Source organism: Eupeodes corollae, chromosome 1 (assembly GCF_945859685.1).
Source record: "Eupeodes corollae chromosome 1, idEupCoro1.1, whole genome shotgun sequence".
Taxonomy (NCBI): Eukaryota; Metazoa; Arthropoda; class Insecta; order Diptera; family Syrphidae; genus Eupeodes; species Eupeodes corollae.
Window position 1 is genome coordinate 307044597 of NC_079147.1, and position 27541 is coordinate 307072137.

Sequence of the window (27541 nt, forward strand, 5' to 3'; positions counted from 1 at the left end):
GAAAATCCATAACTTACCAATTTTGTTTGAATTCATTTTAGATCTTCCGACACAGTTTCCAAGCCGAATATGATATAGTTGACCTTGAAACAGGGGCGGTCCACCCACTGAAAATCAAAGGCAATCAAGAACATCTCTATCTAGTTCAATGGGCACCCATTGGAAATGCCCTGATTATCAACTTTGAAAGAAATCTTTATTACAAACCCACAGCAATGGACAGTGATGAAATTCAATTAACAACAAGTACAAGTCCAACTATTCTCAATGGCATTCCAGATTGGGTTTACGAAGAAGAAGTCTTCGGAACAAATTCCGCAGTTTGGTTCAATCCAAATGGCACAAAAATTGCATTTATTCAATTCGATGATTCGCCCACAAAACTAGTCGACTTCCAATATTATGGTGAGGCTGGAGATTTGCGTTATCAGTATCCCTGGAATCAGCATGTAGCTTATCCCAAAGCTGGATCACCCAATCCATTTGTTAAACTCTTCACGGCCGACTTACAATTGGCCCTCAAATCGAATGATTTCCTCACAGAAGTACCCGTTCCAAGTGCCCTAAACACTCAGAGTCACATTATAACCGTGGTAACATGGTTAAACGACCAAAATGTTCTCTCAGTATGGATGAATAGAATTCAGAATGCCGCTTATGTTCAGGTCTTTGAAGGTCTTCGCAGGGCCGAGACCTTTAGTATAGAATCAAAGACCGGTTGGGTTGATCTGTTTACGGAACCTCTCAGGAACCGAGATGGCAGTGAAGTTGCATTGCTTCTGCCCCATCGACAGGAATCAGATGGAAATTTCAGGCACATTAGTCTCTTGTCGACCAAGAATGCCAATGGTGCTGTGCTGCCTATCACTAGCGGAAAGTATGTCGTAACAGCGGTGCTTCATTGGGACGCAGAAAGGAATATCATCTTCTATACGGCCAACACCGAAAATGCCTCAAATTCTTTGCATGTTTATGCTATTAAAGCTGCAAAAGACCAAAAGCCACAATGCCTTACTTGTAAACTTGTTATTGATGGTAAGTACTCATGGAACTCCTTCCCCACTGAAGAGAGACCTGTCTAGATCTTTAGAGATTTTCTTTTTTTTTCGTTTCTTCAATTAGGTCTCCAACAAACTTATTTTGGAGCAGAATTCAGCAAAGAAAATTATGTCGTTATAAGTGCTCTGGGTCCCGGTGTTCCGTCGCACACAATCTTCGAATGGTCATATACAAATGGTAAGAAAAATATATGTCCAAAAATGATTGGTTCCAAATTCTATGATTCATTTGTCCACAGGTGAAGTTATTCTTAATAAGGTATACGATTGGGAGCTCAATACAAACCTTAAGAACGAATTGTCTACAGTTTCCATGCCCGTTCATGAAGTCCACACCATTAACATAGCCAATGGATTCACAGCTAAGGTTCTTCTGCAATTGCCTCCCAATATTGATCGCAGCGGCGATACAAAATATCCCATGCTTGTTGACGTCTATGGCGGGCCAGACTCGTACTCTGTAATCGACAAATGGAGCATGGATTGGGGAACCTATCTGTCATCGAATCAATCGGTGATATATGCTAAGATCGATGGCCGAGGAACAGGTTTGCGGGGTGATAATTTACTGCATTCAATTTACTTAAAGCTGGGAACTGTTGAAATCACGGATCAAATCGAAGTTACAAAGTAATAATTTTTTTTAAAACCCTCGAACTTCCAGATCCAGAACTCAAATATTTCTTTTTTATCAATAGATCACTGCATCAAAAGTTGCCTTATATTGATGCTAATCGAACGGGAATCTGGGGATGGAGTTATGGTGGTTATGCGGCTGCTATGGCTTTGGCTAACGATCAGTCAGGAACATTCAAATGTGCTGCTTCAATAGCTCCTGTCACTGACTGGGCTTACTATGGTGAGATATTTGGATTATCTCATGTTAACGTGTTATTCTTGATATTCAAATCTTTTTTATAGATTCCATTTATACGGAAAGATATATGGGAGTTCCAGACGATAACCCTCAAGGCTATGCCAACTCCCGGTTGAGCACTTTGGCCATGAAGTTCAAGGGCAAGAAATTCCTTCTGGTCCATGGAACTCTGGATGATAATGTCCATTATCAACAAGCAATGGTCTTAGCCAAAAACTTAGAACGAAGAGATATTCTCTTTAAGCAAATTGTAAGATTTGACTTTAACTTTATATATTTGACCTTTAAAATGTTCTCTTTTTTCAAAACAGAGCTATCCTGATGAAGATCACGGTTTGGCCGGTGTGAGGCCACATCTTTACCATTCTCTGGACAAATTCTTTGGAGAGTGTTTTAATATTAAAAGGCTGAGCAAATGGGGACGCAAATAAAACCAAATCTTAGTTTTGTAGTGTTAAACTAAAATCAATTAAAACAAAAAGAAAAATGTGTTGTTGAGGTTATACGAAAGCTTAAAGGATCGTTTTATTTTTAAATTAATCGAGACCTGTACTTAAAGGGATACCCCAGAAGATGTTTTTTTGAAATCATCCCATAAGAAAAACAAACATAACCTACACGCATTTTGAAGTGTAACATTTTGTAGTTGTGCCTCTAGGAAATTCAAAAATTATTCAAAATATTTAAATGTAAGAAATATTTAAAACAAACAATAATAATTTCTTTTTTTTCAACAAAAAGAAAATTAACAAATAATATAAAATTAAATTAGTGCCAGGATTTTTACCTCCGTTTTAATGACCTACCCCCGCGCGTCCATTTTTAAATGAAACAAAACATTCAGTTTTGATTATTTTAACCCCCTCCACATGCATTTTCTACAGTTTTTAACAAAAAAAAATATGTATTTTCATTGAAAGGTTAGGATTTTTCCCTAACTATTTTTATGTTTATTTGAAAATTTTATTTTTTTATTATTTTGTTATATTGTGAATGTATATATTAATATTTTTTGGATTAAGATGTCGATGTAAAATAATAAAAAACGTAGGAAAGAAATAATAAATTATATTAAAAAACAAAATTGTTCATCTTTTTATTTCGAAAGAATTTCTTCTGGATCAAAGAATTTAAAATGGTAATGATTGTGTCCTTTCTGATAAGTATCGGAATATTTCTACACTTATCACGGAGTCCCTCATATCAAGCCCCCGAAACCTTAGGTTCACTAAGCATATGAATAAATTTACATCATAAGCGAAATCAAAAAAGCGTTGATACACAAAAATCTTATTTTCAGAGTTTCAAAATCAGTTGAAGACAAAAAAAAATAAAAATTTATAAATGTTTGTTATTCATTTGAATGTTGTCTATCTTTTAAAACGGACAATGTTTTTTTTTATAATTTACAGGTTAGTGGTACCCTTTATATGTTTATATTTAAACACAGTGCGAGGGTTAGGAAAATAGGGAAGGATTTAAGGGGTGATTCCGGTACACATTGGTCAAAAAGTTATGAACATAAAAATGTGAGGGAAACAGAGCTGGACAAAGCATTCCATATTCTCAATGTGAGGTTTAGGAAACATACTCTATACTTGAAAGAATGTCCAACATTGAGCTCAAGGATAAACTGATGAGCATCCCTGAAAGTGCTAGTATTACGGCTGAATTTTTAAGGGGGGGGCGATGCAACAGGCTTATTCATTACAGATATTTGTACATTGGTTTTTAAAATATCTGTAAGACAACGAAAGGCATAAAACATTGCGGCGGTGTTCGAGAGATGTAAATGTATTGGTTATTGTTCTATCACTTATCATTTGCAAAGCCCTTTTTGAATGCTATCCAATAGATTTGAATTTGTTTTAGGGGCACCTGTCCAAATATGAGAATTATTTTCGACGGATGAAGGCTTTGTAAATTGCAGCAAGTTTAGGAAGGAGTGAAACATTTCTTGCACCGTCGGAGAAATATAAGCACCCAGCAGCAAAATTCCATATCCGAAGACAAGAACGTGAATCTAGAAACGAATATGAAAAGCTGAGGGTACTGTATGTCGTCATCGAAACAGTTAAATGGATTAGAAGTGGCAGGCAGAAGATCGGCAATGAATATCAGAAAGATAGTTGTAAACAAAAGGGAGTCCTGGGGAACAACAGCGTTTATTTCGTGAATTTTAGCCTTGAGACCATCCAAAACAATTTGAATTGAACGGTTAGAAAGGTAGTTTCTAATCCAAAGGAGGAGAGATTCGTCAATACCAAAAGCACGCATTATCGAAAAGAGAGCTTGATGCCAAATTCTATCAAATGTTTTTGAAATATAAAGTGCAACAATCTTACTTTTTTCCAAAACGATGTAGAGAGATAAACTATATGAGAGGACCTATTGCTACTGAAGCCATACCGGTCTACCTATCATTAAGAAGCTTAAATTTCTCGAGATATTTCGAAGTGGTTGGGTCTTCAGTTATTACCATGTTGTCGTTGCAATCTTGACAATAAAAGAAAAAAAGGGGGAAACGAACATTAAAAATGCAGCGTAAAGTTTTAAAGGAATGATTGCTGTTTTGAGATAGGGTTCGTATTGCATATTTATTTGATGTTATTAAGTTTTTGGGAATCATATGATTAAGGCGAAGTAACGCCGCCGTGGGACATTAGATAGTTATTCTCTTTTTGAATTTGTATTGAATTCTAAATGCTCGGAAGAATTTGCTGCTCCAAATGATTGTCTTTTATCCCTTTAGTCAAAGCCAAAGCCAGTCAGTCTTATAATACCTCCTTTGAGGTAAAAAAAGGAATGCAGAGTATGCTCTTCCACCTGTAGCCTTACATTCTATTTTGTTTTAAATTCCTCCTAATTTATGCCTTCCAACCTCTTGACATATTTAGCAAATAAATAGCTGCAAGCTCTGCTATTCGCCTCAAGACATTCCAGGTAACTGTAAGGCAGATGAACTCGCCAGGAACGGTACAGTACAGCCAATCCTACCACGTTTGGCACGTACTGGCATACCAATCGCTACTTGTAAACTGTTGCTAATGGAAAACGCTATGAGGAGGGCAGGCACCAGGTGAAACAACATCACAACGTGTCAAGTCACAAAAAACATCTGGCCAACACTGGATTTAAAACGTTCAAGGTGCTTGCTCTCTCTAAGCAGATCGCATATAAGTTCGATAATAGGTGGCATAACCGGACACCGTCTAATAGGAAAGCATGCCACGAGACTAGGATTATTCTCAATTTTTGTTTGCAGAAGCTGTATGGACGAGGAAGAGGAAGAGGAAGAAACAGTTCTTCATCTTCTCTGCACATGCCCTGCTCTGGCTCGAAAACTAGGAGAACTCTTCTTTAATGATCTAAACGATCTAAATCATATCAATATAATCAGCCTCTCACGTTTCGTAAGGAACTCAAACTGGTTCAATTGAGCTTAGGAGGATTGTACGAATCCTAAAAAACTGTATCATGAAATCCGTTTGTAATGCAAAATTGTATCAGATTTTCCATTACGAACGGATTCTATGATACAGTTTATCGGGATTCGTAAACATTTCCGATTACGATGGAATTCATGATATGGCTGAATATTTTTAAAGTTGGATAATTTTTCATTTTTTCACTTGAGTTTTGATTCTAAGTTAAGCTCAAGCTGACATAACAAAATTAAAAAAATGGATTAAAGTAACAAATAAATAAATATCACACTAAAACTGTATCAAAAAAGTGATCGTTACTTTGATAATCACCACGGAAAATATTTCACCCCAATTATTTATGTTCGCCTGGAATCATAAACATAAATTAGCTCTGAGTTTTCCAGCTACCAGTTTTAGAAACCCTTGTATTTGTTCTTGAGAGCTCAAAACCCTTAGTAATCGAGTTTCCCAAATCAATATATTCTATGGGATACTTTCAATTCAATATTCAAGAATAAAATTTTAAATGTTGTGAAAAATTTGTTCCGACAGTTGATTCATGAAGGTTTTTTACTTGAAAACAAATTCACTTGAAATTACAAAAAACATTCGGGTGGGCTTCAACAATACTAATCAAACATTTAAGCCCATAAACATTCTTATTTCCAAACATAATTCATTCAAAATCAATCATTCTGTGACTGAGGGGAAAATTGAAATGAATGTTTGCTCTATCAACATATTTATGTATCTGACCGGAAGTGTACGATTTTTGTATCATTGTAAAGCATCTGATAACACTTATGGGAAAATAAGTATTTTGTGTACCTAACAAACAAGGCAATACCATTTCTAAGGATTATTATTATAAGTTTTCCTATATTCAAAACTCACCTTTTAATTTTGTATCACATTAATAGAATTTCTTAAAAATTTAAAAAAATCAAGGTCTGGTCTGATTACATTCAAAATAATTTTTGTATCTTAGTTTCTGGAAATTCCCAGTAGAGTAGTTATATGAGTCTTCATTTAATCCTTCGTTACGTTTAAGAACCTTGAATTTAATAATTTTTTTGAAAATTACGTTTTGTAGTCCTGATATAAAATCGGAACTTCTATTCGATTTACTTGTTTTCTACATTTTTTTTTTTCAAAATATATATTTGGAAAACTTAATTTTATGGCCTTGTATTGGTTACAAAAACAATAATCATTTTGTGTTAAAACATTTAGAGCATATATCGTACAGATTTTTAAAGATTTTCAAAAATGTAATTAAGTAAATTTAATGTAAATAAAGAAGATAGGAATTAGAGATTCTGAAACCATCCCAAATTGTATTAAAACAAAAAATTACCTACTTTATGAATTAAAGATAACCTTAAAAAGCAAAGCATTTTTAAAATGACTATCTCCAAAACCCGGCGTGATGCGAGTAAATTTGGAGTTACATTTGAATAATAATCATCAAAAACCATAGGAGAAGTACATTATGACATTTCACTTAACACTCTTGGACCTCCGTTTTGTGAAGGTTTGTTGATTCAAATTTTTAGTTTAAATTAAAAAAGTTTTTATTTGCAAATAGGTTTGGATGGACTCAATGTAAAACTCAAAAAAAAAAATTGCTTCCACAGCTACTGGTGGAGAACCATACTGCTAGGCGCCTTTGTATCCTCTGGAGCAAGCTGCAGACAGACTAAGCCAAGTAGTTAATCCACAAGGCAATTTCTTTGGCACACATTTACAGGATTTATTTTCAACCGATGTGACGGATAATTATGAAACACTTCATCAAGATATTAGTATCAACCTTGAGGCATGTGAAAAGGTTGAAGGATTTTTTCAATAAAACTCATTGATGCCAAGTGCAACGGAGGGCGACCCAGCCAAAAGAATCATCTGCACAACAAAGTTTCTGATTTTTAAAAATTGAAATACTCCTCAAACAGGATTTGAACGTTCTTAGCTTTTGTTTCCCTCCTTCTTATCAAAAACAAAAAATAAAACATTTTTCTAAATTATTTACGAACAAACTCACTTTTATTGCGTTTTCATTTTCAATTACTTATATTCCACATAATTCTTTTAGTTTACTCTAATTACCTCCGTCACTCTTAGATTGCAATTTAATTTAAGATATACATAAAATAATTTTAGTTAAATTTTAAACATTTTTGTTTTTTATTTTTTGTTGAATTCATTTTTTGTTTTTGTTTTACTAATCTTTTCAATTTAAATACATTTTAAAACATTATTTTTATTATTTATTTTGTAATTTAAATTTTATTTGTTAGTTGAATCAAATTCAATTTTTGCATTTGTTTAAATTTAAATTTAAGTTTGTTGTGCTACTTATAATTGTTTGAAATTGTTTATTTTGTTTTTTTTTTAAATACTTATTACACCGTTTACATACATAATATCTATAATTTTGTTTTGTGTTTTTTATTTGTTTTTATCAAACTACGATGGTAATTTTGTTATATATATAATTTGTTTTATATATATATAAAGAAATTTTAATAAATATTACTTTTAAGTTCATTATATTTTACAACAAAATTTTGCCTTATATGTCTCGAGATAGAAATATTGAAATTGTTTACATTTAAAAAATACAAATATATATTCATATTTTCTTCTTTTAAATTTAGTTTTGCATATAAGTTGACACACATTTATACACAATCTAACTTGATTTGTTTTTTTTCTGTTTTTCTATGTTTTTGTTTTCTATTTGCTTTACATTATAATTAATTTATAATAATTACTTGCTAGTTTATTAAGTATTTACAGCACCTGAACTTAACATTAACAATAAGAAAAAGAAAAATGTTGATATTATTTTTTGTATATATTTATAAATTTGCTTTGTGGTTTCATTTAAGAAAGAATTGCTCCTCATCATCATCATCGTCATCAAGAGGGTCATTATCAGGAGGTCTGTCCTGGGGATGACTGCCATCGGGGGGAGGTTCTTCTTCTATCAGATGATCCACCCCGTCTGGATCTTCTGGCTTAAACTGGTCAAGTTGATGGTATTGCTGCTCGTGCTCTTGGCAGTCTTCCATGACCTCATTCGATTCTACTTGTTGGCTATGATGGTGGTGTAGTTCCTCGACGACTTGCTCATGGTAAAACTGTTGTTGAATTACCTGATTATGACCCTGTTGTTGCCGTTGTCGATGCTCCGCAGTTGTTGTGATAGTCGAGGAGGTGTTTGTCTCCGCCGTAGGCACCAGGTTTATGAAATATAACCTGTTGTCATCGGGCGAATTTGGTTTTGATCATCATTACGTATTATTGTTGCCTTTTAAAATAAAAACCTTTTTAACCAAAATGTTATGATTTTTCTGCTACAACAATGGAATTGTTAACGATTTTTTTGTTTTTTGATTTTGTTTATTTTATTATTATTTTGAGTTTTGTGGAGATGAAAAGAGAAAAATTGAAGAAAAAAAAGACAAGAATTGGTCAACATGAATTTGGTTATTTGCTATTATATTTTTTTGTTTTTGGTATTATATACGTAATAAATGTAATTTATTTTAATCACATAAAAAAGGGAGGAAGAGTTTTGTTTTTTTTTTTTGGGGGGGATATAGTGTCAAATAATACAAACAAATGAAATCTACAAAATGCAAAGAAGAAGAAAACAAAATACGTACAAATGTAATAAAAATAAAGAAATTTGTTGCTCATAATAAATGATAGGAAATTCAATTTTATTCTCAGATTTTCTTTTTTTGTTTTGTTCAATAACTACATAAATATATCTACAGGCTTAAATATGAATTGTTTTGTTGTTGTTTTTGTTTTTTTTTTTTTAAAGAAAATTGAAACAAAATAAGAAGAAAAAATAAAATTATGTTCAAGACTTGTAGTTGAAGTAAGTAAATAAATATGTAACATAATAAAATATTTATATATACTTGTCTATATAGATAGATACACTTTATGTTCTTAAAAAACTATACTGTGTTTTAGCACCTTTGTTAGGGGATAAAATTAATTTTAAAAAAATTAAGAATTTTACTTAATATTCTAACAAGCGAGAGAACAAAATTAAAATTAGTTTAGTAGAGAAAATGTATATATTTTGTACAGCAAAAAGTATTATTATTAAATATAAAAACAATCACCATGGGAAATAATTTATATGTAGGTCTGTTTTTTTCAAAAAAAAAAAATGTTCAACGGTTTGTTAGATTTAATTAAAATAAAAATTATAATAATTTTTTTTCTTTGTTAAGTAGGTTATTTAGAAAATAGAATAATATTAAAAAATGTGTCTTAATCTTTTATTTTTAATAGATTTTCGATTCTGATGAGTGTGGTTACTTCAGCAAAATAAAAAAACATTAATACTCTTATTACAAGAAGCGAACCGAACATTCGGATAAAAGCGAACGTTTTTGAAATCACTCATTTCGTGAATACCATATAAATATTCATTTTAAAAGCCAACTTTTTTGGAAACAGCGATGTTAACCCATTTAAAAGTTAAAATTCACTCATTTTAATTTTTTTCTATGTTGGATTTCTCAAACGTTCGTTTTAAGTAGAACGTTCGATTTGCTTGTCGTAATAAGAGTATAAACTACAACTGCTGACAATTGATTTACGTTTTCGTCCTATATCATAACTTTAATGGTTTCCAAAAATTGTGTTGTTATTTTTGATAACAAATATTCTAAGTGCCTCAGGGTTTAGTTTAACTAGGCACTGTAAATGTCTAATAAATCTATTGTTTAATATAAGCACAAATGTACCTTGTAACAAGCTTGTAAAAGAATGCAATCTTTTCGGAATTCAATCTCTTATGACTTCAATATAAAGATTGCATTAATTGAATTCACATAGAGATTCAGATTTCAAATTTTTAAATCAACAATCATTTGTTGTCTTTGCATTCTTTTAAAGTCTTCATTCTTTCTACTTTCTTTTTAAGACACTGATTATCGAGAGCGATTAAAATGTCTAATTATTGGTGAAATTAGATTTTCAATTGATACGGCGTGAGTGCTGACATTTCATTTGCGAATGAAAAGACTTGAAAAGAATGCATTCAAATGATTGCAAACAAATTATTGAAATCTTTTAAGGTTCAAATTATGGTGATTCATTTGAAATTTTGCCTTAATCTCTATGTAAACGCAATCTTTTAAATTCAATAAATGATTTATAGCGATTGCATTATTTTATAAGCCTGCCTCGTAGTACACAGATTAAATAAATTATTTTTACTTCTCTTTACTTTGAATTAGCTAATCTAAGGACCTCTTTTAAAAGTAATATTAATACAAATATTGGGGGCTATCGGGAACAAAGTTTTCCTGATTTTTTCCCTACCTTTCTTTCTAAGCTGAATTCTAACTATTTGAAATAATACACTCTCCCCCAGAATCTGAATCAAATTCCATGATTTGATCCTATTCAAACAATTTTTAAAGATGGTTCCCGATAGCTTCTGATCTAATTATCTGATTCACTAATTAATATTAAGTCAATGGGCAGGTTCAGACGACTTAAGGGACTTGAAGGTAAGACATGTTGCTTTGTAAAAAAGGTTAACTTTATTGGAAAATTGACTGGAAAGTTAGCTTTCTGTTTCAATCCTTGTAAAAAAAAAAGATCCCTTGGATCATATCAAAATAATGACCTTGTAGCTCGTGTGAGAAGCTATTTGTTCATAATAATGTTTGGTTTATTTCACTGCAGGTTCAAATTAACCTTTAAATCCATCTACTTTAACTTTGGCTTTAATGATGTAACTTCAAAAAATACAGTTGACAGCAAATAAAGTCCCTTATGTTGTCTGAACCTATCCAATTTTTATTTGCAGTGTAAGTACAAGGAAGGAACTTTGTTCCAATTTTAAAATTTGGCTTGATAAAAAAAACCAAACGAAAATCTAAAATCACTAATTTGTATCTCTTCCATTGACAATAAATTTAGTATACAATTTGTCACCTATGTTAAAGCTAGGTAAGTTTTAAGTGAAAATCAACTAGCTCCAGAGGAAAGTTCATAAGTTCAAATATCTAACAATAGGATTTTAACCATTTTATGGCTGACTGCAATTTTACAACACTGTGCATCTGTTGCTGACCTTGTGGCGTCTTTCTTTAAGTTCGCATCTAATCCCTAGCATTAATATACAATTAAGTTCTAATTTTGTATCTGTTTATATTTTAAGCTAAAAGCTAGTAAACCACAATCTAGAAAAATAAAAACACTTAAGTCTATAACTTTAAGTTTTCATTGTAAATCTTTTGAATAATCTTAAAAATTAAATCAAATTTGTAATTGTAATGCACCCACCCACCGCACCGAAGCACAGAAAATCCCACTCCCCTAGACTAGACTAGAACGGTTTCTATACGAAACAAGAACCATTGAATATTTTTTTCTTTTTTGTAAACAGATAAGGAAAATGTTAAGTATAAAGTTAATTTTACTTACAAAAATAAAAAAAAGCAAAGAAATAAAAATAAGAAATTTGGAGGTAGGTTGATTTGGATTGGTTGATTTTTTTTAAAAAAGGTTGTGGTGATTGTGGTTGGATAGTTTTATTTTTATAGATTTTTTTATGTGCCTATGCCTCACAACTGGTGTTGGTGCTGATGGTATTCATGCATATTCACCTGGTTGATATTGCCTATCAATTGATGTCCTTGCAGCGTTTGGACTTGAGCTATGGACAGCGATGTTGTGCCATCGGTGTGCTCTTGCTGTGTCACAATTGTTGGTTGGCCATTGCCTGTTGCAGTCGTTATGTTACCCGATTGATCGATTATTTGATGATGAACTTGTTGATGCTGTTGTTGTTGTTGCTGTTGCTGTTGTTGTTGCTGCTGTTGCTGTTGTTGTTGCTGTTGTTGTTGCTGCTGTTGTTGTTGCTGCTGCTGCTGTTGTTGTTGTTGCTGTTGTTGCTGCTGCTGCTGTTGGGATGATGTGCTTACTGCCACTGACACTTGATTGCCACCTGTTGAAATCGAATCGGGTTCCTTTTTGACTTGCACTGCCTGAACTGTATGTAACGATTGCACTGTTTGAACTTGTGGTATGGTTCCACTGACTACTGTGGTTGTATTCGTACTAGAATTAGCTGTGCTTGAAGATGTCATCAGTTTTTTTGTTCCTCCAGGGATTACTATTAATTAAATTTATAAAATTATTAAGTATGAGGATAATTTCGTTTTTCTTTAAAATTAAGCTTACCCTTTCGTTCTTTTTTCATTCCAGGTTTAGCAAAATGTCGAAGTTCCAAATGGCGTCTTAAGTTCCTTGATTGGCGAATAACTGCATAGCAAATGGGACAAGTAGCTGGCTGTTCAGATTGCGATCTTGATCTTCCTTCTAATAATTCAGAAAGATACAAATATTATATAAAATGGAATGAATATAATTTGATCGTAATTTACTGTTGCCAAGTTTTGTTGCCGAGCCATCACCAGTTGTTGTTGAAGCCGATACATTTGTTGTTGTTGTTGGGGTCAAACTGGCATCCGAGAAGGTAATCGATTCATTTGTCTTAAGAATTTCCGTTTTAATTGGCGTCGATGAGGCAATAGCAATAGTTTCACCATTTTCATGAGTCTGAGTAATAGTTTGGGTTTGGTTTGTCGTTATTGGTGATGGCATGATACTGTCCATTCCGTCAGTTCTGGCAATTTTTGATTCAGTCGCTGCATAATAATCAAGGTGAATTTATAAAAATAAACGTTCTGTTGCAAAGAGCAGTTGAGAACTTACGTGACATTTTCTTAACACGCGGTCTCCTCTTCCGAGCTGGCAAGAATTGATTGATAGCATCTTTAACCTCACCGACATCTGAAATTATGGGTCCTGTTTGATGGATATCTTCGACTACTTGAGCATGTACGGTCTGTTGTGGGGCGGCGCTAATGGTAGCAATTAATTGTTCTTGGTCCTAAAAAAATGTCAAGGTTTTAACATTACTTCAGTAATAACGATAGTAAAAATTTAAATACAGAAGGCCTCTTAAAAATTAAAAAGGAGGAATTCAGGTATTTTACTTTATAACTTACCTCTTCTTGGCATACATCAATAACGGTTTTAACATGTGGTATCATATGTTGCAGCTGAATTGAATGTGTATAGTCATCTTTGGTTACGGTTTGTGGAGCCAATCCTTGAATATTGAGACATTGTGCGGCCTGCAACAACGATGGCAGTTGAGCGTGATCAACACTAACTTCACCGCGATAGACAAATTCAAGAAGTGCTTCTAGATCGTTTGCATTTACACCGGCAAGCATTACCACTGGATGTTTACAAGGGGTGTTCTGCAAATAGGAAACAATAATCAAATAAAAACCATAACAACAACAACAATTACTTTATGTATTTAAATAAGGGATAGGGATGTATATGTAAGAGAAGGGAAGTGAACAAATAAAAACAATCTTTTGTTTTGAAATTTGAGACCAAAAAGATACATAAACACATTTTTGAATATCGCCTGCTTAAGAGATGATAAAGTTTCTCTTTAACTGATAGTGGTTGAGGAGTGAGCTGAGTGCCTATTGAGTTTTGTTGCCTCATCCTCAAATCATCGTAAATTTAATTACGCGATGAGTGAGTTGAGTAGTGAATGAGCTAAAGAGAAAATAGATTAATTTTGTAAACAGAGAGTAGAGAAGAAGAATTATATTATGATGGTAAGGTTCAACGAACCATTTGCGAACGTGACTGAAAAATTAATCGCAGGTAAAAGTCTTTTCGTCAGTAAAATAGCCAACATTTGGAAGAAATGGAAAAATGTATGAATAGGTGGAAACTTTAAGAACATTTATAGTTGGGAGTAACCAATATTAGTTCCGAATGACCAATGTGATCATCTGAGAGGTTGACTTGACGAATGTATGAGACTTTAAAGAGTCCTTGGATGCAAATACATGAACGCTTAAATATGAATACCTTCCTATATACTCGTCCATAAGACACATTTGAAATTTGGCAAAGTATTAACAATTTTTAATCTCTACCATGTGAAATAGCGATATAATGAATACGTTCAGCGATGCAAATGGAATTTCTTAACGAAACAACATCAAAAAAATCATATTTATCCTTTCAAAAATCTTTAAACTGGATTTTTCATACTGTTTCAGTAAGAGCCTATGGTACCTACATTCCTTATTCGTTCATAGATTTCGTCTTTTTTGAAATCAAGTCAATGAAGGAATTTAATTGAGCGAGGAATATTAAAATAGAATTGACAAGATCCTCTTACTGTAGGTAAAGATAATTGCAGTCAAAAAATTAGCATTGAAGTGTTTGTATATAAAACTATCATTGAGGATACTTTACGGGCCGACAATAGCTCTTGCAGTCTTCTTTAACTTAATATTTGTATATAAAACCTCCAAAGCCACATCCGGGCTACAGAGAACGTACACAAAATTCCTTTATGATCGTACTATGGATAGTAAATAAAGGGTGATTTTTTTGAGGTTAGGATTTTCATGCATTAGTATTTGACAGATCACGCGGGATTTCAGACATGGTGTCAAAGAGAAAGATGCTCAGTATGCTTTGACATTTCATCATGAATAAACTTACTAACGAGCAACGCTTGCAAATCATTGAATTTTATTACCAAAATCAGTGTTCGGTTCGAAATGTGTTTCGCGCTTTACGTCCGATTTATGGTCTACATAATCGACCAAGTGAGCAAACAATTAATGCGATTGTGACCAAGTTTCGCACTCAGTTTACTTTATTGGACATTAAACCAACCACACGAATGCGTACAGTGCGTACAGAAGAGAATATTGCGTCTGTTTCTAAGAGTGTTGCTGAAGACCGTGAAATATCGATTCGTCGCCGTTCGCAGCAATTGGGTTTGTGTTATTCGACCACATGGAAGATTTTACGCAAAGATCTTGGTGTAAAACCGTATAAAATACAGCTCGTGCAAGAACTGAAGCCGAACGATCTGCCACAACGTCGAATTTTCAGTGAATGGGCCCTAGAAAAGTTGGCAGAAAATCCGCTTTTTTATCGACAAATTTTGTTCAGCGATGAGGCTCATTTCTGGTTGAATGGCTACGTAAATAAGCTAAATTGCCGCATTTGGAGTGAAGAGCAACCAGAAGCCGTTCAAGAACTACCCATGCATCCCGAAAAATGCACTGTTTGGTGTGGTTTGTACGCTGGTGGAATCATTGGACCGTATTTTTTCAAAGATGCTGTTGGACGCAACGTTACGGTGAATGGCGATCGCTATCGTTCAATGCTAACAAACTTTTTTGTTGCCAAAAATGGAAGAACTGAACTTGGTTGACATGTGGTTTCAACAAGATGGCGCTACATGCCACACAGCTCGCGATTCTATGGCCATTTTGAGGAAAAACTTCGGAGAACAATTCATCTCAAGGAATGGACCGGTAAGTTGGCCACCAAGATCATCATTTGAAGCCTTTAGACTATTTTTTGTGGGGCTACGTCAAGTCTAAAGTCTACACAAATAAGCCAGCAACTATTCCAGCTTTGGAAGACAACATTTCCGAAGAAATTCGGGCTATTCCGGCCGAAATGCTCGAAAAAGTTACCCAAAATTGGACTTTCCGAATGGACCACCTAAGACGCAGCCGCGGTCAACATTTAAATGAAATTATCTTCAAAAAGTAAATGTCATGGACCAATCTAACGTTTCAAATAAAGAATCGATGAGATTTTGCAAATTTTATGCGTTTTTTTTTTTTAAAAAGTTCTCAAGCTCTGAAAAAATCACCGTTTACAAACGTTTAGCTCAAAATATTTTCTAACGATTAAAATGTTTGTTGGATAAATGTTTTGTGGAAAGATAAAAACAGAATTGTGTTGTATCGTGGAAGAGATTCGTAAGGGTAGGTTAGGTTAATAAGCATGGAATAGATGGATCAAGTATAATAATTTGGGTCAATTTTGGTGGGTGTGCTGGATATCTTTACGTCAAGATATTGGGAATGAGATATTGCCTTTAGCATATGAGAAAATGCAGTTGAAGTGGGTGTTCCAAAGTGAAAACGACTTGAAGTATACCAGCTAACTAGCCAAGAAATGTTTATGGATAACAAGATAGATATTATTGAATGACCTGCACAGTCGCAAGACCTAAACCCGATTGAAAATGTTTGCAAGCTAGGTAACTATAACGAGAACTCAGGTTCATAGTTAAGGGCTACTGAGAATCGATTCATGTTGTAAGATGTCAAGGACTTCTACCTAATATTAATTTGTTAAAAAAAAGTATGATTTTCATTTTTTAGAATTTGATTTGGATATGGTGCTCTATTTTTTGACTGCAAACATTTTAAAAACACTTTGTAAAATTTGACATATCTTAAAGAATGGATTGAATTTGAAATTTTTTTTTCAATTATTTGGAGGTTTAATCTAATTTATTTAACAGGAGGCAAGTATATTCAAAGTACCAAATCTGTTCTTATATTTTATAAAGAAAAGAAAACAAATTCACCAGACTCTAATGGAATAAAATATTGTAATTCTTTAATGTTTAGGTAACTGCAAAATGTTTAAAAAAATGGGAAACTATTGTGTTCAGGCAACAGATAATACAGAGAATACCATTCCTATTAAAGGTTAACACATGTCAATTAAGTGTGAAGAAAATCATGAAGCCATAGGTTTAGGGGTGCATTTGGTATACAAATAACTACGTAATAGTTTGAAAATAGAAAATGGAATTTCATCCTACGCAACTTGACTCACGATTTGTTGTAGGTAGGTTTTTTTGGATTCTATCTAATTCTCTACAACTTGTACCTATCACATTTCATAGTTAAAGGTTATGATGGAATTGTTTTTTTTTTTTTCAAATCGACATCTGTTTTGATTCTTAAGTGGAAGTTTTAAATGTACCTACTTCCTGATGAGCCTGAGACTTTAAATGCTCAGAAATATAGTAGGCTATCTAGCTGTATGTAGGTATGTCTTGTGTTTTCTTCAATAGTTTAAGACAGAAATATTATTGGAATTATATATGGGAAATAATTTCATGGCATTTATTTTTTGAATATGATTTCCTGCATGTGTCCGTTTGGCCGCTACTATTTACAGTCGCGATTTCACTCTATTTCCAATAAATTTGACAGTAGGTATAGTGTCAAATGTTACTTGAATATTGACTCTAGGCATTGCTGTTTTTTTCGGCATAAAGCAATGGTTTAACATAGCCCCATACAAATTAATCGAGAATGTTGCCGCACAAATGAGAGGACCAGTTACTTAAATAAGTAAAGTTGTCACCAAATATGTACCTAGTCTGTTACACGATTTTAAGACCGCATTGCTTATGACATTCCACTAGGAATAATACCGTTAACTATTTTTTCCAAACACGTGATCTTATAAGTAAAGAATGGAAGCTTGTTTGTTTTCAGCTTTTGATCGAAAATCATGGAGTGGAGCGTTAAAGAAAACCGTGTTGCGATAATCGCATTACATAAATGTGGAAAAAACTCAAATGAAATTTTCGAACTTTTAAAACCACTTGGTTTTGATGAACTGTTAAAGAGTAGAGGACAGACCAAGAAGTGATCGTCTACTCGTCGCTCAAACGAGCGCAAAAGTAAAAGCTGTAAGTGAACCAATTCGTAGGAATCCTCTGGAAGCAGAAGATCATGTCCAGAGAATTTGATATATCCGCCAGATCCACGTTAAGGCTGATCCGAGATGATCTTCACAAGCCAATCGTCGAGCAAAAGGACATATTCTAACTCTACTATTCTATGATATTACTATTTATAATATCATCTTCATCAGAGAAGAAGAACATCATATACCTACCGCGTTTCCAAGGAGAATCGAGCACAGTATAGACCTGGATCGGATCGAAATAGGATTACTCGATCCGATCTCACTGAAAGAGGTGAATCAAATCGAAAATTTGTTTGTAAATCTGAATCCGGGAATCGAGTTATTGGTGTGTGAGGTTTGGCTTGTGTGCGTGCGATAAGTTTTGTCCCTCTTGTTTGTTCTAAGCAAAAATACTCCATTTAAATGAATTTAATTTGGCGTTCGGCTTTGTGTTGAGAGCATTGCTATAAAATTTGAAATTTATTTGAAAGTTATTCACGTAGCATTACGCACACAATTAAAATTCAAATATCATTTCGATTCCATTTGAATTTGATTCTTCGATTCAGTGCCACCATATACCTGGATCGAAATCTCAATTCGATTCCTCGATCTCGTCTTGTAAGCAGGACAATAGACAACAATATCCCTGAAATTTCCTATTTTAAGCTTGGTGAAACTGAACAAATTTAAAGGCCCGATAAAATTTTAAAAGCTTTTAGATAGTGCTTTTAGTGTTTGTTTATGAAATCGGAGTCTTATTAAGACTGTTAGTTTCTCTCTTCTTGGTGATTGGAGGAATTCAGGGCACAATTTATGTTTTTCATCATAAACAAATCTTTAGTCCATATTTAAAAAATTTAAGAACTTGAAAAAAAATGAAATTCCTGTGTATCAATCACATTTTTAGGCCCAGTTTTTCAATGTGACATCATCACTTTTGATGAGTCAAATTGGAATTATCTTTTGTAGGTACCATATTTTTTAAAATTTAATCTTGGGGTTAACTCAGAGTTAAATAAACTCTTGAATTGTCTCGGGATTAAACCAATAGTTGGTTAGGTTAGGTTAGGTTGGAGTGGCTGTCCAGATGTCATTGACGCACGTAGGCCTCAAGGGCCCATTGTGATACCACTAATGAGGTTACTCATGGGAGAGTAATGAACTTAGAGACGTTTAGTGTCAATCGTTGCCAGTTCACTGGTATTATCGAAGAAGGGATTACCGAGAAAGTTATTACTTCTAATGGAGAGAGCATGTACCTAGAAGGTGTTGGACTTTTTTCTTTTCCTCCTCGTCCGTGCAGCTTCTACAAAAGTCATTTGTGTAGACCCCTAGCCTTAGAGCATGTCTTCTTATTAGTAGAGATTATACTTTTTCTGCTTAGGGATATCAAGCCTTTTGACCGTTTTAAGTCTATGATTGGCATATTTGCTTGGTTGCTAGGCAGGCGGTACTCTGTGACCATCTAGCGTTTGTTGATTCTAGAGCATATTGTTTGAGAAGATATTTGCATGTAGCAAGTGGTGTTCCTATGTTATGTTTTTATCTAACATTAGGCAGAAGCGTTCCTTTTTTGGCGAGCTCATCCACTTTGTAATTTCCCGGAATGTCTCTGTGGCCCGGCACCCAAATGAGGTGAATATTAAACTGTTCCGTCATCTCATTCAGAGATGATCGACAATCCTGGACTATTTGAGAGAAACCAATAGATATTCTTGACAGAATTTTAAATAGGTATTATGAATTTCATAATACCTAATTTATTACAAAATTGAAAGAGTTTTTGTTATATTAATATTCTGACCAAAGCGAAAAGAAGATTTATTCGAAATATAGAATCCGATTGTTTTTATAATAAAAACACTGCTCACAACGGCGACAAGATACCTATATCCATTTATTTCGAAAAAGTGAATTTTTTGATCTCTTTAGCCTATCAAAACCATGTTTTCTCTTGACTTTGCTGAAGGTTTTGATTTCCCAGTTCTATTGCCATTCCTGCGTGCGAGTATTGTTGTCAGGAGTGAAGGGGACCTACAGTTTTAAGCCGAATCCAAACGGCCAATTTGAGAAAGCACTTTTCATGACAAGAATTACTTTTAAAGAATTCGTCAATTTCTCGCAAGAGGCAGTACCTGTGAAGAAAACTAGATGGCATGAGCAGGGATCGATTCCAGACCTCTGGCATGATAGTCCAACGCACTAACCATCATGCCACGGGTACTACACCTGACTAATTAGCATTTTTATTAATGCAGCGTGGTAATCACCTTTACCATCAATTATATTTTGATCCTGGATTATCTTTTTATAATATTTTAACATTAAACTTAGATTACTTATCAATTAAACAGGTAGCCAGATACTTTTTCGCACCTGCACCACTTCGCTATACAGAGATAGGAAGATAGCATTTATAATTTCGTTCCCTTATCATTCAACAAGAACTGTCGCCCTAAGCAGAAGCAACCCTTCTTCCTTCACCTCCACCAAAGAACTACCTTACTCAAAAAAGAAACAAATACTACTGATCAACAGTGCTGCCTTCTGTCTCTGCCTCACGAAAAAAATAATAATAAACAGAATTTACTTTTATTGAGCAAAACCAAAACAATCCTCGCTCGTTATGTATTCTCATTTTTATTCCGTTCACTCTTTTAAATTTTTCAGACCATAACGAACTCGATTCAGAAGAAATCTACAAAATTTCAAAAATGTGGACAGCAGCGAAGAGAAACTGTACTCAAAACATTAATTTTTAGAGAAGAGCAGCAGAGCATCAATCAATGTACTTACTTACCTACCTACATTTTTGTTTTTCAATTCTTTCCCTTTTCTTACCTCTGCCTCTCCCTTGCCTCTGAGAAGCAAAATTACCCCTGCTTAGTTTTCAACTTCTATGTGCAATTAGAAGAACACAAAACATCTAATGTCACACTTTTAAGGGTTGAACTTGAAAATATATTTTGAATTGAACGCCGTGCTTCCCCAGTAGGAAATTTGCTCACCAATGAAAATTTTGTGTGAAATCGCCAAGGAAATCAGCTACTCGAATCATTTAGGAATAGCATGCAATGAAATCCTTACTGAAAGGCATTGCGTTTTTCCTATGATTATACAATCCACCCTATCTTTTTCCTTGTAAAATATTTCATTCCCGATATGAAGCACGAGATGGGTGTTTTGTTTTTGTTTATATTTGCCTTTTTCTTCTCTACCTGCCACTGAATAATACGGAGATTGGCTTCAGTTTTAGAATTTCAATGCTCGGGTTTTTTACATACAATAAAAAATTGCCGTTCCCGTTCGTCAGCCTGGTTTGCTTCGAGAAACAAAGTTATTTCCAACAACAACGACCGACGGTGATGGCGACGCATGGTTGAAGGATTGCAATGTTCGGGTTTTTTACATATCATAAAAACTTCGATTCGCGATCGTCAGCCTGGTTTGCTTAGAAACAAAGTTATTTCCAACAACAACGCACAGTGTTCGGGGTAAGTGATTTTTTTTTGAGAGCATTGTTGTTTTTTCGAGAAACAGTTTTCAGTTGAATTTCATTGTTCATAGTGTCAACAAGTGAGTAAAGCTTAAAGTTATTAAAAAGAGTTTAGAAAATAAATTATAATTGTAAAAAAGTGAATATTTTGGTAAATTGGTAGAATTTGTGTTCAAATGGACAAGAAAAATATTCAGGTAATTTCATTTAAATTACAAATCCTTTTCTACAATTATCTAATCCTATTTTATTGCTCTTTTTTTAAAGGCTTCCGGATCTAAACAGTCGGCAATGGACTCCATTGAATTTTCACCCACAAAGCAGCCAAGGCGGATTTTTAAGAAAACGGTAATTATAACTATTATTATTTTATTAAATTAAATTTCTATATATCTGCTTTACATTTTGTATAGAATCAACAAGATATGATAGACGAAATGAGAGCGGACATTAAAAGTTTGTGTGTCACCACGGAGCAGCTAAAAAATGGAATCTGCACATTGGCAGCATTTTTTTCAATAAAATCATAAAAATTTACATGGCTGTTTTTTTTTTTAATATTTGTATCCAAAGATTTAGGTATGAGTAAAAAATAATTCGATAATAAAAACATGATTGACTTCATTTATGCACATTCACTACATTTTTCACCGGGTCAATTTGCATTAGTGAATGAGTTACATTGGCTTCCCTAAGGAAACCATTGGCCAATATTCATTTATGAAAAAGGCATTCAATTTTGCAAAGTGAATTCCTTGGTGAACATTCATCACATTTTTCACCAATGTAAAGTACACAAGTATATCAGCAACTCCACTAACCCAGTGATTTCCCCGGTGTGAGTTCACGGTATTTTTCATCAACTACAATTCACTTTGGAATACACCAAATGCACTTGCTTGTTGATTTCCTCTCTGAACAGTCACCATGAAATTCACAACTTGGTGAACGCCAATCCAATCCCCATGTTAATTTCACTGATGTTTTCACCATGTTTTCATGGGGTGTAGCTTCCATTCACCAAGGAATAAGTTGGTGATTCACCGATGAATTTTTTGAAATTTCCTACTGGGTCGTTCTTTCGAGGGTTCAATCTCTTTCCAATATCTTCTTATTGGGATCATTTCTAGTCTTCACATCACCTCCACTGCGAGGGAAGGATAACAAAAATAAACAACAATGTAGATTTTATCACCACAAGAACAAGAGGGTTCACTCGCACTTTGAATGCTTGACTTGCTTGGTTTGATGATGGCATCGTATTCGTAGTTCGTAGTGGTGGTGGACACCACGAGGAGGATGATTGTAAACAAACTTTTAAGCGAGAGGCTATCCAAATCTCCGTACTCCGTCTCCGGACGTATATAGTTGAATTGAGCAGAGGGTAGAGCTAGAGTCGCACAAAATAGCCACAAAAATATACCAGAGACAGAGATTGAGAGGAGTCAACAGAGCCAGAGCCACAGAGCCACATAGCCCCAGAGCCAGAGCCAGCCACTTATTCTTCTTCTTCTCAGTGAGGGAATTGAACATTTAGCTAAAGAACACCAACACTTTGACTGTGGTGCTGTGCTGACTGCTGTGCTGTGCTGTCGTCGCTCGTTGCTCGTGGCTCGTCAGTCGATTCGATTCGAGTCGAGTTGATTTCGATTTGGCGAGGCAAGAAGAAAATAGGTACAAGAAAACAAAAGAGGGCACTTCTCTTTCCTCTCTGTGTGGTGCACAGAATGGCTTTTATTATTATTTATCATTATGAATGTGTGGTGGGGCTGCGCTAGTGGGACATCCGCGTCGTGGGAAGGTAAAGGGAAAGGCAAAGACAACAACTGTAAAATTAAATGATCTCTGTTTACAAAATATCTTGAGCTCAATCTCAGGAGCGAACGCTACGCTACGCGCCAACCCAAACTAGTCAAGTCAAGTGAATTTCCATTTGCAGCAAGCAGCAACTTTTGCTCTATGCTCTGCCTATTGACACTTGTCTGTTTCTGTATTTCTGTTGTCTCACGGTCTCGCCACATTTTGATGGGATTCGATGCGATGCATTTTAGGCGGGAGATAAGACTGTCAACAATATAAAGAGACATGACTTAGTGAATTTTTACTTACCTTTAGCAATTCCAGGAGGAAGGGACTAGCTGCACAGAGAACTATTTTATGAGCTGGGAAACTTCTACCGCCAGCCGCCAAGGTGCAGTCTACCAAATCACCATGGCAGCGCAAGAGTTGAATGGCCGACACAAGCGAGCTGCCATAGTCGCCCCACGTAAGGGAATATAAAGAGTTCATTGGCAACGCCATCATTTAGACGGTTTGCTTTTTTTCGTCTTCCCTATGGAGCTAAAGCTGGAGCTAGAGCTCGAGCTGGACAAGTGACACGACAACGAATACAAACAAAAACTGAAAAACGCTTCTTCTAGTCGCGATTGCGATTTTTATTTTGCTTCGCTTCTCACTCTCCAAAATCTGTCGACGTAGTATCTTGTGTTGCCAACAAATTTATTGTGTGTATCTATACGAAGTTCGTGAAGTTGGCTATGGAAGCCCGACGAGCTGACGAACTTACAGGGGGCCGTGGGGTTTCGATATGTCGCTATCACTGTATACGCAGTGCTCCAATTTTCCTCTCCTTCTCTTCAACCTATGCTGGCTGAAGTGAGAACTTTTTTATTTCTTAAATTCTTTTAAATTAACTTTTTTTTGATCAAAGGGATTTCCTTTTCCACTCCACTCACGAAACTATCTCTTTTTCTCACTTTCTTCTCTCCCTCTCTATTCACGGGAAAGGCAATCAAAAGCACAATCAGAAATTCAAATTCAAAATTAAAACCACGAAAATAAAATTAAATTTAAATACATATTTTATATATGTAATTTTCACCAAAAAAGAATCCCAATTATCGCAAATATATATGTAAAACAAAAATAATATAATGTAATGCACTACACAGAGAGCAAGCGAGAGCGCGAGAGTCGCCTGCTAATGCAATCCCTCGGAGAGAGATAGAGAGAGGATGATAACGAACGACGAACTCACTGTCTCACTGATATGATAAAATGAAAAAAAAAAAGAACGAGCAAGAAAAAATTTCCCTCTGCTGCTCTGCTTCTGCTATGGTATCTGATTTCGATTCGATTTTTCACTGCGTTTCCTCCCAAATTACCGTAAAATTCGATAAAAATTCAATCGAAATTCGTTTGCTTTTCACTTAATGGCCAAAATTTTCCACGAAATTTATTTCTATTATTGTTTTTTTCTTCTCTGAGATGTGAGAATTATTTTCTCCGATTTCACACGTCGAGATCGAGATTCGAGAAAACTTCACTCTGACTCTGCCTCTACTGCTCTACACGTACACACGCGTACATTTAGTTAACGTTAACGTTGCACGGCCAAAAGAAATTCTACGTCTCCCGAACCTTTAATACAAAACCATGGGCGAACGGGGCTGAGACTGGGAGGGTAAAGTACATTTATATATGTATGAACTATGTACTCTCGGGTGTATATACAGAATTTTCTCTACGTCTTCTCCATCCACTTCCACTCCACATTCACACGAAAACCAAACCAAGTCCGCTCGCAGAGAATTTTTTTTCTCTGCTGATGGAAGATTTTTATTTCTTACGGTTCTTTTTATGGAGCAGAGCAATAATTTTACACTCGCGAAACCGGATATTGGGGATTGGAAATCAAAAACAAATTTTTGTTGCTGAGAACTTGACTAATTGTTCTCGGGAATAGTTTTGGTGGATTTTTCGGTCGGATCAGCAGAAATAAGTCGCACTGTCACAATCACTATTCACTGTACATTGTACAATTCGCCAGCTCACAGAGGAAAGGCAAGGCAAACGCGAAGGAATGAAGAATTCGAATCGAATGAACTTGCTATTGCTTTGCTAATGGGAATTGTGGGGAAAACGAAGTAAAATGTGAAATATCAAGAGACGAAAGCAGTCGAGGGAGAGGAGAAAAAATTCTTCTTCGTATATACTGAAATAAAATATGGCGGCTTAAATATGAAATGAGGCAGAGGCAATACTCTGCTCTGCTCTTTGCAGAACTTATATACTACAGATATATATAGGCGCTTGTGTGGTTGGTTTGTATGTGGGACGAGAAAAAGAGTGAAATCGCTGAACTTTATGCTAATGTGCGTGTGAGAGAAAGAGAGAGTCTACTTTTATTAGTTAGTGATGCCAAAATGTAACAACTTATGCGAGAGACATCTATGTGCAAGTAATAAAAGTATTATCAAGTTAAAAATAGGGTACATATTTGATATTATTTTTTTGTTAAAGGAATAAATCAAAATAAGCGAATGAATTGTGTTGGAGTTTTTACATTAAATTTAAAATTTACTACATCAAGACTGTAAAATTCACGTACACAGGTAAACTTACAAGAACAAGAAAACAAATTCAAAAATATATAACTAAATACGATTTAAAAATTTGCAAGGAGTATTGTAGCTTTAAACCTCGAGCGATAAGAAGAAAGTTTATTTATATTATTTAATTTATTTATTTATGTCTTCTATTTTTAGTATAAAACAAGCAAATGAAGGGAAGACACTGCTCCTATACTCAGATTCTGAAATAAAGCAAACAAAATAGCAATGATAATACAGTTATCAGCTGTCAAAGCGCGACAAATTAGAAAATAGATCTATTGGGGCGTTGATCTTGAGCGTACGATATTTACGATCTAAAGCGTTCATCGCTTGAGGAAACATTTCAGAGAATTGCTAATGTCGTCGCACCACGTAAAAACTGACGAGATAGTACTATAGGTATTACATACAAAGAAAAAACTTGATGGTTATTCAAATTCAAAGATATCTGTCAAAAAAATACAAATGACAAAATTAGCAAATATGTATATGAATTTGAGATATATAAAAAAAAAGAACAAATTACTTGAAACTTTCTGTTTTCGATTGGACACCTCATATGGCTTGGAAGATTATTTCACAGCAACACAAGGGGCTTCATTTGCAGTCAATTTCATTCTTTGAACGTATATTTTGACCAAGGCGACTAGTTAGTTCTTCAAGTGTCATGAATTTCAAATTCAGAACTTAACTTCACAAACCTCTTCTTTAAAATCATAGTAAAAAAACTACCAGACACATTATTGTTAAAGGAACGCTACAAGTCCATCACGATTTGTATTTTGTGTTGTAAGTAAATATTAGTTATTTCTTTTCCAATTTTACAAGGAAAACTTTTACACAAAACATTAAATGGAAGAAAATAAATAAATCATAGAGTAATATAGTTTAGTTTTCAGTTAAATGAAAAATAAAGATCAACTTTTATTTTGAGTAGATTTGACTTGATAGTTAGGGTGATTTTTCTTAAGTCAACTTTGCATTAAAGTTACCTTAATTGGAAGGTACTGTTTTGACAGCTGGCCAATCAGATACTAGGAACTTGCCATACCTTCAAGTCTCTTATGTCGTCAGAACCTGTCCATTGTCTGGGCCATGTCAAACACTTTGAAGTGTAATCGTGACGCGTTGTTTTAGAAAAGTTGAAGAGCTTTAAATTCAAATTAATGATCACACCTACGCAGTTTTAAAGACAATCAAGCAATACGATTAAACTTCACCGGTAGTTTCTGAGCCGATTAAGAGATAAGATATGTAGAGCGAGTGAATTTACCCAGCTTTAATTTAATATGATAGTATGTAGTATTAATTTATTATTATTAAAAGTTTTTATTGCCTTAATTATTTAATTACATTTAAGTTAATTTAATAATTAATACTAATGTCTTAAAACATTTTAGATGCAAACAAAAATTATAACATTTACTACAAACATGCAAATATTTTTTTTTTACGTTAGAAATTATTACAAATTATTAGTTAATGAAATTGAACATAAAAATAAAATAAAATAATTGATTAAAAGTTATAAACGTGGGTTACTGGCGTAAGCGTCCCCCAAAGCTATCCATGATTCTCTATTTTTAGCTTCGTTGTACCAATTTCTTGCTATTTGTGATAGATCGTCACTTCATCTTTTATTGGGTTGTAATTTTTGTTCATCTTTGGTC

General features: G+C 34.2%; 2 protein-coding genes and 1 long non-coding RNA gene across 11 annotated transcripts in view; 2 read left to right on the forward strand and 1 right to left on the reverse strand.

Moving 5' to 3' along the window:
* Positions 1-3019, forward strand: part of LOC129942507 (venom dipeptidyl peptidase 4) — a 147878-nt gene extending 144859 nt beyond the window's left edge. For all 6 annotated transcript variants that reach the window (XM_056051483.1, XM_056051486.1, XM_056051485.1 and 3 more), the window contains 6 exons: positions 42-1035; positions 1123-1236; positions 1298-1688; positions 1757-1917; positions 1980-2185; positions 2247-3019. In XM_056051483.1, coding sequence (XP_055907458.1) covers positions 42-1035; positions 1123-1236; positions 1298-1688; positions 1757-1917; positions 1980-2185; positions 2247-2366 — 1986 coding nt within the window. In that variant the 3' untranslated portion in view covers positions 2367-3019. The remainder of the gene's footprint in view (positions 1-41; positions 1036-1122; positions 1237-1297; positions 1689-1756; positions 1918-1979; positions 2186-2246) is intronic.
* A 4355-nt stretch (positions 3020-7374) lies between these two features.
* LOC129942513 (transcription factor GAGA) lies at positions 7375-25510 on the reverse strand. Of its 3 annotated transcripts, none has more exons than XM_056051496.1 (7): positions 23587-25510; positions 13421-13678; positions 13125-13302; positions 12794-13057; positions 12591-12728; positions 12014-12522; positions 7375-8719 (listed from the first exon to the last, which is right to left on the reverse strand). In XM_056051496.1, the coding sequence occupies exons 1-7, from the start codon at positions 23779-23781 to the stop codon at positions 8660-8662; spliced, it is 1602 nt and encodes a 533-aa protein (XP_055907471.1). In that variant the 5' UTR covers positions 23782-25510; the 3' UTR covers positions 7375-8659. The 3 variants fall into 3 exon arrangements, with proteins under 3 accessions (XP_055907471.1, XP_055907470.1, XP_055907469.1); XM_056051495.1 differs by having other exon boundaries at positions 7375-8722; XM_056051494.1 differs by having other exon boundaries at positions 7375-8676; positions 23587-25509.
* LOC129942514 (uncharacterized) lies at positions 20975-22014 on the forward strand. Of its 2 annotated transcripts, XR_008781055.1 has the most exons (4): positions 20975-21475; positions 21549-21674; positions 21745-21825; positions 21891-22014. It is a non-coding gene; the product is annotated as an uncharacterized LOC129942514 (long non-coding RNA). The 2 variants fall into 2 exon arrangements; XR_008781054.1 differs by lacking the exon at positions 20975-21475 and having other exon boundaries at positions 21508-21674.
* Positions 25511-27541: the final 2031 nt, after the last annotated feature.

Coding starts and splice junctions, on each gene's coding strand:
- LOC129942513 (XM_056051494.1), bottom strand. CDS start 23,781: ATGATGGCGTTGCCAATGAACTCTTTATATTCCCTTACGTGGGGCGAC. Junction 13,058..13,124: donor GCGTGTTAAGAAAATGTCAC/GTAAGTTCTCAA, acceptor ATTATTATGCAG/CGACTGAATCAAAAATTGCC. Junction 12,523..12,590: donor AATGAAAAAAGAACGAAAGG/GTAAGCTTAATT, acceptor TTTAATTAATAG/TAATCCCTGGAGGAACAAAA.